This window comes from Mchenga conophoros, linkage group LG22 (assembly GCF_057382185.1).
Source record: "Mchenga conophoros isolate Kocher_MC1m ecotype Shallow Benthic linkage group LG22, M_conophoros_male_GT1.1, whole genome shotgun sequence".
Taxonomy (NCBI): Eukaryota; Metazoa; Chordata; class Actinopteri; order Cichliformes; family Cichlidae; genus Mchenga; species Mchenga conophoros.
Genome location: NC_140546.1, coordinates 36274921 through 36287613, shown reverse-complemented (window position 1 = coordinate 36287613; position 12693 = coordinate 36274921). Strand labels below are relative to the sequence as shown.

At 40.5% G+C, this 12693-nt stretch overlaps 1 protein-coding gene across 1 annotated transcript in view; it reads left to right on the top strand.

Moving 5' to 3' along the window:
* The window catches only part of thsd7aa (thrombospondin, type I, domain containing 7Aa), a 158012-nt gene that overhangs the window by 29380 nt on the left and 115939 nt on the right, over positions 1-12693 (top strand). The window contains exon 2 of the mRNA XM_085263407.1: positions 10710-11835. Coding sequence (XP_085119533.1) covers positions 10710-11835 — 1126 coding nt within the window. The remainder of the gene's footprint in view (positions 1-10709; positions 11836-12693) is intronic.

The following is a 12693-nucleotide window of genomic DNA, read 5'->3' as shown; positions in this document are numbered from 1 at the left end:
ATTAATGACAGCATCTTTGTATATTTACGAGTTGGATGATATGGCACAGAAACACACGGTGAGGCGAGCTTAAATATTACTTGGTTTGGTCTTTATTTCTTTCAGCTGCATTCACATCAAACTCTTCAGTGCTTCACTCTAAGAAATAAAATGTTGTATTTACTTAATCAAGTTATGGCAACCAGTACCACAAAACTCAGTTGTTTCAATGGGGAAAGTAATTAATTGCAATTATATGCAATTAATTGTTTGATATTTTAAGTAAATCTAACTAAGCTTTGTTAATTAAATGCTGAAGAAAAGAGTTAAATTACATTAACTTTACATCTACTGACAACAGATTCAATTAACTTGACATGATTAAGTTTAGCTTGCTAAAGCTAAATGATGATTATTGATAGTCAAAGGTTATGTTAACTGTAGACTGTAGCTGAACTGTTTAAGTCACTTTAATACATCTGACTTTATTAAACTTTAGAAAATTGACAAAACAAAGCATTTGACAAATTCTTCATTGTGCATTGAACTGGGACTATCATGAATTTATGATAAAAACATGCACAAAAATATACTGGTAGTTAATACATACAGTGGGGCAAAAAAGTATTTAGTCAGCCACCGATTGTGCAAGTTCCCCCACTTAAAATGATGACAGAGGTCAGTAATTTGCACCAGAGGTACACTTCAACTGTGAGAGACAGAATGTGAAAAAAAAAATCCATGAATTCACATGGTAGGATTTGTAAAGAATTTATTGGTAAATCAGGGTGGAAAATAAGTATTTGGTCACCTCAAACAAGGAAAATCTCTGGCTCTCACAGACCTGTAACGTCTTCTGTAAGAAGCTTTTCTGTCCCCCACTCGTTACCTGTATGAATGGCACCTGTTTGAACTCATCATCTGTATAAAAGACACCTGTCCACAGCCTCAAACAGTCAGACTCCAAACTCCGCCATGGCCAAGACCAAAGAGCTTTCGAAGGACACCAGGAAAAGTATTGTAGACCTGCACCAGACTGGGAAGAGTGAATCTACAATAGGCAAGCAGCTTGGTGTGAAAAAATCAACTGTGGGAGCAATCATCAGAAAATGGAAGACATACAAGACCACTGATAATCTCCCTCGATCTGGGGCTCCACGCAAGATCTCATCCCGTGGGGTCAAAATGATCATGAGAACGGTGAGCAAAGATCCCAGAACCACACGGGGGGACCTGGTGAATGACCTGCAGAGAGCTGGGACCAAAGTAACAAAGGTCACCATCAGTAACACACTACAACGGCAGGGAATCAAATCCCGCAGTGCCAGACGTGTTCCGCTGCTGAAGCCAGTGCATGTCCAGGCCCGTCTGAAGTTTGCCAGAGAGCACATGGATGATACAGCAGAGGATTGGGAGAATGTCATGTGGTCAGATGAAACCAAAGTAGAACTTTTTGGTATAAACTCAACTCGTCGTGTTTGGAGGAAGAAGAATACTGAGTTGCATCCCAAGAACACCATACCTACTGTGAAGCATGGGGGTGGAAACATCATGCTATGGGGCTGTTTTTCTGCCAAGGGGACAGGACGACTGATCCGTGTTAAGGACAGAATGAATGGGGCCATGTATCGTGAGATTTTGAGCCAAAACCTCCTTCCATCAGTGAGAACTTTGAAGATGAAACGAGGCTGGGTCTTCCAACATGACAATGATCCAAAACACACCGCCCGGGCAACAAAGGAGTGGCTCCGTAAGAAGCATTTGAAAGTCCTGGAGTGGCCTAGCCAGTCTCCAGACCTCAACCCCATAGAAAATCTGTGGCGGGAGTTGAAAGTCCGTGTTGCTCGGCGACAGCCCCAAAACATCACTGCTCTCGAGAAGATCTGCATGGAGGAATGGGCCAAAATACCAGCTACTGTGTGTGCAAACCTGGTAAAGACCTATAGTAAACGTTTGACCTCTGTTATTGCCAACAAAGGTTATGTTACAAAGTATTGAGTTGTATTTTTGTTATTGACCAAATACTTATTTTCCACCCTGATTTACCAATAAATTCTTTACAAATCCTACCATGTGGATTCATGGATTTTTTTTTCACATTCTGTCTCTCACAGTTGCAGTGTACCTCTGGTTCAAATTACTGACCTCTGTCATCATTTTAGGTGGGGGAACTTGCACAATCGGTGGCTGACTAAATACTTTTTTGCCCCACTGTACAATGTGTACTGATTAAAATAAGAAAAAAGTATATATTTACAAAAACTGAATATGTAGCCCAAAATATTGCAAGTGAAGAAAAATAAAGATGAATAAAAATTAAAAGGTTTTTTATTAGTAAATGTCTCACTTTACTATTTTTTTATCTGGTAATCAAGTTTTATCATTTTTAAAGGTTTTAGTCAAAAACCTAAATCAGTTTAAACCAGCACAACTGGTTTAGACATTTAATCTTCCTGTAAAAGAAAGATACTTAAGTTGTCATGAAATGTAAATATTTATCAAGTGGAAAAGCACAAAGTGGAGAGAACTGACGTGACATCTGTGCTGATTAGTATAGTAAAGGTTTATGTACACACTGATTTTCAAGACAGATTTCATCTTGACTTGTCTGTGACATTAAATGAAAACCATATACAACGATTACAAAGAGGAACACATTTCTGACAAAACAATGTATTTATGACATTCTAATATGAATGAATGAATTAAATGGCACAAACTAACATTGTTATTTTACTTATCAAAAGGCTAATATGCAACTAAAACTATCAGGTTGTATTCTGCACAGTTGTTTCTGAGTTGCTTGCTTGTCTATTAAAGAAAGGATGCATGGTTTGACATGACATGTCTTAATAAAGCAGTCCCAGCCACCCCCCATCTCCTCCTTTGTCTAATCCCACCTCACCCCTCTGACATTTAAGAAATCTATCCAACCATATCCTACCCAACCCCCACAGCACCGCCACCATTGCTGCCACTGCTTTGTTCCCTGGCAGTAGGCAGAAGGACTGTTTTAGTATTGGACATCTGTCTACCCATCACCTATTTTTATGCAGCTTTAAAACATCCACTATTATTTCCCCCACTTGGGTATTAAAAACTGTTTTAGTAATCTAGCACTTTCATATGTTATATGGTCAATATAATCCTTTTAATAGTATTTCATTATGTAAAAAGAGAACTGGTTTCACCCCGACATGAAAATTTTAGTAGCCTTGCCTCCACTTATGATTTGTAGTGACCATCTCATAACAAAGACAACTTCTCGTCACAGACATTTGGGAGCCTCTGCCTCCAGAAAACAAAGAGCAGCAGGGTAATGGCTCAAGGTGCTGATGACATTTCCCCTCTTGCCAAGTAGAGTGTCATAATCAGATAAGAAGAAGTGGATTGGTCTCTATGCTGAGTGCAAAGTTGATGATTCCAGCCTCTGTAGGTCTTGAACCACTCTCATCCTATTATTTTTCCTTTCACCACCCTATCCTTTCACCCCCAACCTCAGGGAGTGCATTTCCCATGTTACCCAGCCTAATTCAATCTTGTTTGCTTCTCCACTTTATAGCCCAGATTGAATAATGACTAATGGACAGATTTCACAAAAAGAGTCACCTGGCTATCTCCTCTATGCCATTTTTCTTCTCTCTCCACCCAGTCATCACATGTCTCTTGTACTTCCTCAGGACTACTTTTCTGACTCAGATGCCTTCTCAGATAATCTTCAGTGCCACCAGTTCCTCAGGAGTCTTGATAAGGCCATCTGCCACTGAGAACATCATTGTTGCTCAAATTTCCTGCTTAACCCTGAGATCAATCATCAAAACTGCTCTAGCAATTCCAGTCTCTCCCTTTTGTTCCAGATATACCTTTGTGAAACAATGTAAAGAACAGTAGTAGAAAAGTAGAAATTCTTAAAATGTTAAGGCTTGACAAGTTGTGTGATGGAGGAGGGCGAGGTTCTGGTGTTTGCTATCAGTGTGGTACACCAAACAGAAAGTGATTGTTTTCAGACAAGCTCACTTTCACAACAGTCATGGTTAGTTGGTATGTTAAGGGCAAGAAGGCTTACAGAGTTATGTTGCATTCCTGAATAAGGCTTCTAAGTTTCCACTCAGAATTTAAATATGGAACCCCCAACTCCAATTTCCCAGTTGAAAACTTGTGAACCCAGAGGTGGCACTGTAAAGAAACAGTAGTAAAAACTGTAAAACCTTTCATCTGTGCTGTTGTGTATTTGTGACTCATGTGTCTGTGTATGTTCACAGTCATCCAGGTCATGGTATTCTAAAGCCTCTTTTCCATTTGTACCTACTCAGAACAATTCGCCACGGCTCATTACGACTTGACTGGATTCGACTGATTTTCCATTACAATTGAGAACCAACTAATGTGCATGGTTTTCACGATAACAACGCATCCAAGTGTCCCGTGAAATACAATACAATATAATACAACTTTATTTATATAGCACATTTAAAAACCAACGGTATACCAAAGTGCTTCACAATAAAACAGCAAGTTAAAACATGAATAATATAAGACTATTAACAAAGTACTGAACAGGTCAATGGCACTAATTACACAAGAATAAAAGTGAATATCAAATCAAACTTGCTAAAAACACACAGGTTTAAAGTAGAAGAAGATATATATAGAAAGATAAAATTGGAATTGATTATAAAATACCGGCGTTTACTAACTGGGAAAGAAAGATTAAATAAGTGAGTTTTTAATCGTGATTTAAATAATTGGATGGAGTCAGACGTGCAAAAACGGCAATGATGATCGACCCAGAAGGCAGACCGAAGAAATGGTGGATGGACAAAATTAAGGAGGACATTAAGACCATCAACGCATCACCTGAGGACGCCTTGGACAGAACCAAATGGAGAAACCTTTGCCGAAGAGCGGACCCTGCACCAGCGGGAACAACGCCAGGATGAAGAGAAGTCAGACGTGTGAATAGCAATGGGAATGTTGTTCCACAGGTTAGGTGCAACCAGGGCAAACGCACGGTCACCTCTGGTCTTGAGCCAAGATCTAGGCTGTACCAAGAGTAATTGGTTGGATAATCTGAGGGCTCTCCCAGGGGTGTATGGCAAGATAGCTAGGTGCTGTATTATTTATAATTTTGAAGGTAAGCAGCAATATTTTAAATTCGATGCGGTATTTGATGGGGAGCCAGTGCAAATCAGAAAGGACAGGGGTGATAGAGGCAAACCAGTCAAAAGGCGTGCCGCAGCATTTTGGACATGCTGTAATCTATGGAGAAGAACAGCATGGAGACCAAAGTAAAAGGAATTACAGTAATCTAATCTAGAGGTCACAAAGGCATGAATAAGCTTTTCAAGATCCTTATGTGGTACGCAATACTTAGCCTTCGAAATACGACGCAGTTAGTAGAAGCTAGATTTGACTACAGAGGTCACTTGTTTGTCAAATTTGAAGGAGCTGTCCAGCAGCACACCTAGATTACTAACAGTGTCAGAGAGAAAAGTGGCGAGGGATCCAAAGGTATCAACTAGTTGGCCCTGGGGGAAATGACTGTCAAACACCACAATTTCCAAAAGCACAGCACAGACAGAAGTTACAGTTACAGAATGTTATATATATACACACACACACACACACACACACACACACACACACACACACACACACACACACACACACACATATAAATACACAGACATATATAAATAAAATATACGAAGGGGATAGAGTAAATAGGAATAAAAATAAAAATACAAGTGAATTGCACATTTCAAGTATTGAGGTCTATTGCACCATTGACTATTTACAAAAGTATTGCACAAAGGTATTGCACTGTGAGGTGAAGAGGCACTACAGCTTAGTTGTCCCCCCTCCTTTCTCCTCCTGTTTCCCCTCCCTCTCCCCCACAGAGAGGAGTTAAACAGTTTGATGGCGTGTGGGACAAAGGAGTTTTTAAGTCTGTTCTTGTCTTGGGGAGAAGCAACCTGCCCAAAGTCTTTGACTTCTCTCATGCACTCTAGGAAGCAGTGCAGTGACAGAGCAACATTGTCAGTTAGCTGAAAGTAAATTTGTATATCATCAGCATAGCAATGGAATGAAATGTTGTATTTTTCAAAGATTAGGCCTAGAGGTAGCATATAGAGAGAGAACAACATTGGGCCCAACACAGAGCCTTGAGGCACGCCACAGCAGAAGGCTGCAGCAGAGGAAGAATAGGCACCCAGAATGACAGAGGAGGACCTGCTCGAAAGATAGGATTCAAACCAGTTAAGGGTGTCACCTCTAATGCATGTATGTTCTAACCTCGTTAGTAGAATATTATGGTCCACCATATCAAAGGCTGAGGACAAGTCCAGTAAGACTAAGACCGCAGAACTACCTGAATCGGCAATTAGGAGAAGATCATTAACGACTCTCAGCAGAGCTGTTTCAGTGCTTTGACGTGGTTTAAAGCCAGGCTGAAATGAATCCATCGTATCCAGATAGGCCTGGAGTTGTGAGAAAACTATCTCTCCAAGATTTTGGACAGGAATGGGATTTTGGAAATCGGCCTGTAGTTCACAAAGTCATTATGATCGAGGCTCCTTCTTTGAGAACAGGCTGCACTACAGCGTGTTTAAAGGCTGACGGAACATGGCCGGAAAGCAATTAAGAATTCATTAGAGTTAAGATACTAGGCCCGATTGCATCAAAACCATCCTTGATAATGCGTGATGGGAGAATATCATGTACAGAATTTGTATTTTTCAGTTGTTCAACTATTTGCTTAAGGGCAGTGAGTGACACCGGCTAGAACTAGGGATGGGTATTGATACGATTTTCACGATTCCGATTCCATTTTCGATTCTGTTTAACGATTCCATTCTTTATCGATTCTCTTATCGATTCTTATTTTTAAAAAAGGAGAACACTAAGGTCGATTAGCTTAGAACTTTGCTTTATATCTTCTCTTTGAACAAGATTTAAGTAACAAGTAACATGGCCTTACAAACCCAACAGTGAGATCTTAAGAGATCCAGCCTACGGCTTTTCAATGGGGTGTCACAGGGTCCCCGGGAAAAAAATTGTAAATGTAAAATAATAAAATAAATATTCTTCTGTAGCAATAACAAAGTATAACATAAATTATTCAGTAGCAATTATACAAGAATATCCAGTAATGTCCCTGCCTACAATTAAACACATTCACTTACCGAAAATCATCTGCTGTGGCAAATGGGTTCAAGCCTTTGACCACAAACTGAGTCACTGCTCGGTGACATTCGTCTATCCTGGCCTGAAAGGAGACGCTACCGGCAGACTGCAGCGAGAACTGCCAGCATCTGAGCCAGACTCTGTCTCATCATGGTCACCTAAGTGCACAGGCAGGTTTTGTAATAAGGCAGATCGCGCTAACATAATATGCACTGTTAGTTGATTATTTACCTGCTGCATTACCGCTGCTGCTGGGTTGAGATTCACGAGTCTGGAGCGGAATTAAAAACACGACATTCATTTAAGGTCATCGTGTGTTTTGTGATATAGAAATAAAAAAAAACCTGAAGTTGTGCGCTATTTGAGCATGTTGCCTGCCTGCAGCACTAAAGGACTCTGCGAGAGACGTCTGTCTCGCCCTAGCAGCACCTGTCCCTCTCCTCCTCTTCAGTTCGCCTCAACATAAGCTTATCATATTCTGTAATATGATTTACTCTGAGGTGTTCAACTCCTCACTGTCTTGCCACATGTATCGCAAACCACATCTTGGCTGTTTGTGGAGGTAAAATACGTCCACACATGATTCAGTTTACGCTCAGTCATTGTCGTCAGTGCACACGCCAGGGACTGCGACACATTTATACAGCCGTATGACTATGAAAGGCGTAAGAGGAAGCAATTCCTTCCAATTTAGATGATCTGAATGATATAGTTTCTTTCCACTGTGTTCCTGTTAATGAAAAACTACAAATTCACCCCAAAATACTAAAATGTCGATATTTTAATATGAGAATCGATTCTAGAACATAAATTACCGGTATCAGAAGAATCGATATTTCAATATCGATCCGCACGCCGCTAACAATTAGAACTGTGTGTATTTGTCAGTGCATTATACCAGGGAGCACTTAGCTTTTAGATTGCTAATGTGGTTCTCCATAATGCTAACATTGATAATGAATGTTATTTTGATGGGCGCTTTTACAGTCAGCTCTTAAGGACTGGAATTGAATTGCCTCTACTGGAAAGGGTTATGAAAGGCTGACTGTGAAATGTCAAGTTCTTGGTTTTATGTTTATCTATTCTCTATAATCTATTCAATAGAAAAATAAAAAATATATATTATCTTTTTCAGAGAGTAGTTCTTACAAAGTAATCACAGCAAAAATATTTTTGTGGTCTAATTGTGCTCCATGCACAATTGTGCTCAACAAGATGTCATAAGCTTAATACACTAAGTGAATATGGGAGTAAAAACTCCAAAATTAGCTGATGAACAAAGTACAGAGGCTACGCTACCAAAATATCTACTGCTACTGTAAACTGAAATTAGTTTATGAGAAAGTCAAAGACAAAAAGTCAAAGGTATTAAACATCCATGTACCTGTTATCATTATATAGATTATTACCCACTTCCATGCTGCTCTTTACACTGAGGAGAATAAACAGTACATCAGTTTGGTCTTTCGCTGAATGCATGAAGCTGCATACAGAGTACATGATATTTTCTCTGACAGCAAAAACCCGATGGAAGATCAAAAGTCTCATATATATATATATATATATATATATGTAATTGGTAAATGGCCTGTATTTATATAGCACTTTTCTAGTCCCTAAGGACCCCAAAGCACTTTACATATCCAGTCATCCACCCATTCACACACACATTCACACACACACTCACACACTGGTGATGGCAGCTACATTGTAGCCACAGCCACCCTGGGGCGCACTGACAGAGGCGAGGCTGCCGGACACTGGCGCCACCGAGCCCTCTGACCACCACCAGTAGGCAACAGGTGAAGTGTCTTGCCCAAGGACACAACGACCAAGACTGTCCAAGCCGGGGGTCGAACCGGCAACCTTCTGATTACAAGACAAACTCCAAACGAGTTGAGCCACGATCGCCCTATATGTATATATTTGTAATGTGTAACCTTCTTCGTGACTGAACATCATTATGTAAAAGTCCAGACTTTGAGCTTCATCTGGTGATAATGTGCAGTATTTGTACATAACAAAAAGCAAAGCTTGCTGTCACACTGTTCATGAAGTTCTAGTTTTGTCTGTTTTCTGAGTGGGCCTATAGTGGAGGTCTGAAGAGGATTTTCCTTCTGAGGAAGCTGATGGTGAAAATAAGAGTTCTGCTTGATCCCTGCGATGACCTTCAGTCCTCCTGATATTTCTGAAAGAACGTATGCCTTGGTAAACATATGCAACAGACACAAGACAGCTATGATGAAAGAAAGAGAAGAAGTCTGTCTTCTGGACCCATGAATCCAGCTTTTTGTTTCCCCCCAAAGTAAATGCAGCTGATCATAGAATTGTTGTTAAGTAAAAACAACAAATTAAACCTCTAGAAAAACTTCAACTGCTGTGTTTTTAAATTTAACATGCAGTTGAAAGTTTTTAGTTGAATGTTGAATGTTTTAGTTGTTTTTAGTTGAATGTCAAAGGCCTCCCTCTCTGTTTAAAACGAGGGTAACAAAAACTAAGGAATGACAAATTACTTAATTATTGGCAGCAACACAGGTGTGTAGGATGGCTAACAACAACACTATAACATAGTGCGTATGCTAGCGCCTAGCGCCTAGCTAACTCATCAACAATAGGAATTCAGAATGATGCTACATGTTGTATAGAGCAGCGGTCCCCCCCCCCCCCCCCCCCCCCCCGGGCCGCGGGTCGTTTGGTCCCGGGCCGTGAGAGTTGAGCCTCGGGTGTGGAATTGATGGTTTTCAGGGTTTTTTATCATTAACTCGGTTTCCCTGGGTCTTTCCCGTGTTGTAGTTGTGTCTTATTTTAAAAGAAATATTCACGCGTTACCATAGTGACCAGAAAGCATTAAGGAGCAGAGAGGAGGGCGTTACTCTCAATATTGTTGGCGCATTTCAGGAGGACGCTGCTAATAAAGTTACACAATTACACACTGAATTTGCGTTTATTGTTATATCTACAAAATACCAGTTTTTGTCGTATCTTTTATTTTGTTGTATTTACCCGCCACACCTTAAACGCCGGTCTGTGAAAATACTGTCTGACATGAAACCGTCTGTGGAACAAAAAAGGTTGGGGACCGCTGGTATATATCTATAAGATGTTAACATGTATTCCTTTTGCAATGTATCATTGTGGTTGTATTTACCTTAGTTTAACAAGCCATTAGACACAGTAAAACCACCAGCAGAGATCGTTAAAAACAACCAGAGCAGTGAAGCTGTGTAAAAAGTGCAGGGGGAAGTTTGTGTGATCACATCCAGTGGGTGAGTGGGTGGCAGTATCTCGTTTCAAAAATGTGACATGGTAGCCCCTATAACTGGAAAATTTTGAGGAAATGGAGCCATGTTGTGCATTTTTATACAGTTGTTGCTCAGACCTAACTTATTAAAATGATTAGTATAGTGTTAGAACAAGAAAAACAAGGTTAAAATATGAAACTAAATGTATTAAGATACATGGCTAATGAAAACTGTGACTTTCCCTTTGCAAAAAGCATGACTGCTGATTCTTCTCTGACCTCTCTGTTTATGTACATTTCACAGGTCCATGGGGTCGTTGTATGGGAAGTGAATGTGGTCCTGGAGGCAGCCAGAGTAGAGCGGTATGGTGTGCTCATTCTGAAGGTTGGACCACCCTGCATACCAACTGTGACCAAGCAGAACGACCAGACAACCAGCAGAGCTGCTTCAGGGTGTGTGACTGGCACAAAGAGCTATATGACTGGCAGCTGGGTGCCTGGAACCAGTGTGTCCCAGTGATGCGCAGTGCAAGGGTGCAGCGTCCTACTACGTGCACTCAGGGAGAGGAAGGAATTCAGACCCGTGAGGTGGGATGTGTTCAAAAAGCAAAGGGGGAGCCTGCAGAAGATGCAATCTGTGAATACTTTGAGCCCAAACCACGCCTAGAGCAGGCCTGTCTCATCCCATGTCCTCAGGACTGTGTGGTGTCTGAGTTTAGCCCATGGACTCCCTGTTCTAAAACCTGCGGGATAGGGTTACAGAACCGCATTCGCTTTGTCCTGGCTCCACCATTGTTTGGTGGGGCAGCCTGCCCAAATCTGACTGAATTTCAGACATGCCAGCTAGGTCCCTGTCAGGGAGAAGAGAGCCTTTACAGTCTCAGGGTGGGTCCCTGGGGCCCATGCACTGTTCCACTGCCAAGGCAAACCCGACAGGCAGACAAACCACCAAGAGAGAGTGAAAAACAACCCCGGGAAAGTGATAAACTTTCTAATGAGGGAGACAAACTCACCAAAGAGGGTGAAAAACCACCCAGAGGAGATGGCAAACAGACCAGAGAGGGTGAAAAACAGTTAAAAGAAAGAGACAAACAGCCCAAAGACGGCGAAAATCCACTTAAATCCAAAAGAAAACTGGGCAGGGGAAACAGGAATAGGAAATCAGACAGGCCATCGCTACTGGCTGATCGGCCGAAACGACAGAAAAAAGCGAAAAACAAAGAAAAAAGAGAGAAATTAAGAGAGAAAGTCCAAGAGAGGTTAAGGGAGAGGGGCAAAGCAAAAGATGCTGAGACCAGAGAACTCATCAAAAAGAAGAGAAACAAGAATCGTCAGAATCGCCCGGGAGGAAAGTTCTGGGACCTACAAACTGGTTTTCAGACCAGAGAAGTGACCTGTGTGCATAAGAGCGGGGCTGTCGAAGCTCTAAGGTAACCATGACTGAAATACAATAAAGAAAATAAACTGTTATCTGTGATGTCATGGTTCTATCCTTCATAGAGTATTGATATCATTTTCTTTGTCAGCATGTTAGCTTGTCTTCTTTTTTTAAAAATCATTTACAGACTGACAGCTATAGTTAAATCTTTGAGATCTGATATTTGAGCTTGTCTTAGAGTTGACAATTGTTATTCTATTCATTACTGGTTTTAAATTAAACTCAATGATAATTTCATTTTTTTAATAAAGATGAAAAATCACCCAAAAATGTGTTTTATAAATATTTTATCATGCCCCCATTAACAAGATTACTATCAGTTTTAATTGATGAAAACGTAACATAATTAATATACACAGCTTCCAAGCTCAATCAGTGTTTTTGTATTCATTCATTTTTTTTCTTTTAAAAACACAACTTGCATCCATCAAAAGCTGAGGCAGGAATAGGCTGATGTGGTTATAGCACACCATAAACCACAACCTGATTCACTGGCTGGCTGCAGGGATATCAGAGACACAGCTGACAAAGTTGTTGCTGTCAATGTTTAAGCAACTCAAAGATCATATAAGTTAAGTAGTACACACAACTGGTTAGTTTGTAGCTGCCTTGATAGGTTACTGTAGGTCAGTGCTGATGTTTTGGTATTTGAGAATGTTAACTCTGAATTAAACTAAGTGGTATTAAACGTATGAGCCACCCAATAACTGCCACATTTACCAAAATACAGTTGCTGATTTGTTTGTTTGTTGTTTTTAACTTAAAATATACAGTAAATAATTAAAAAGGCTAATAAGCCCAGGGTTTAAAATACTCAATGTCAGTCAATGTGGCAAACATAATTGTTAGC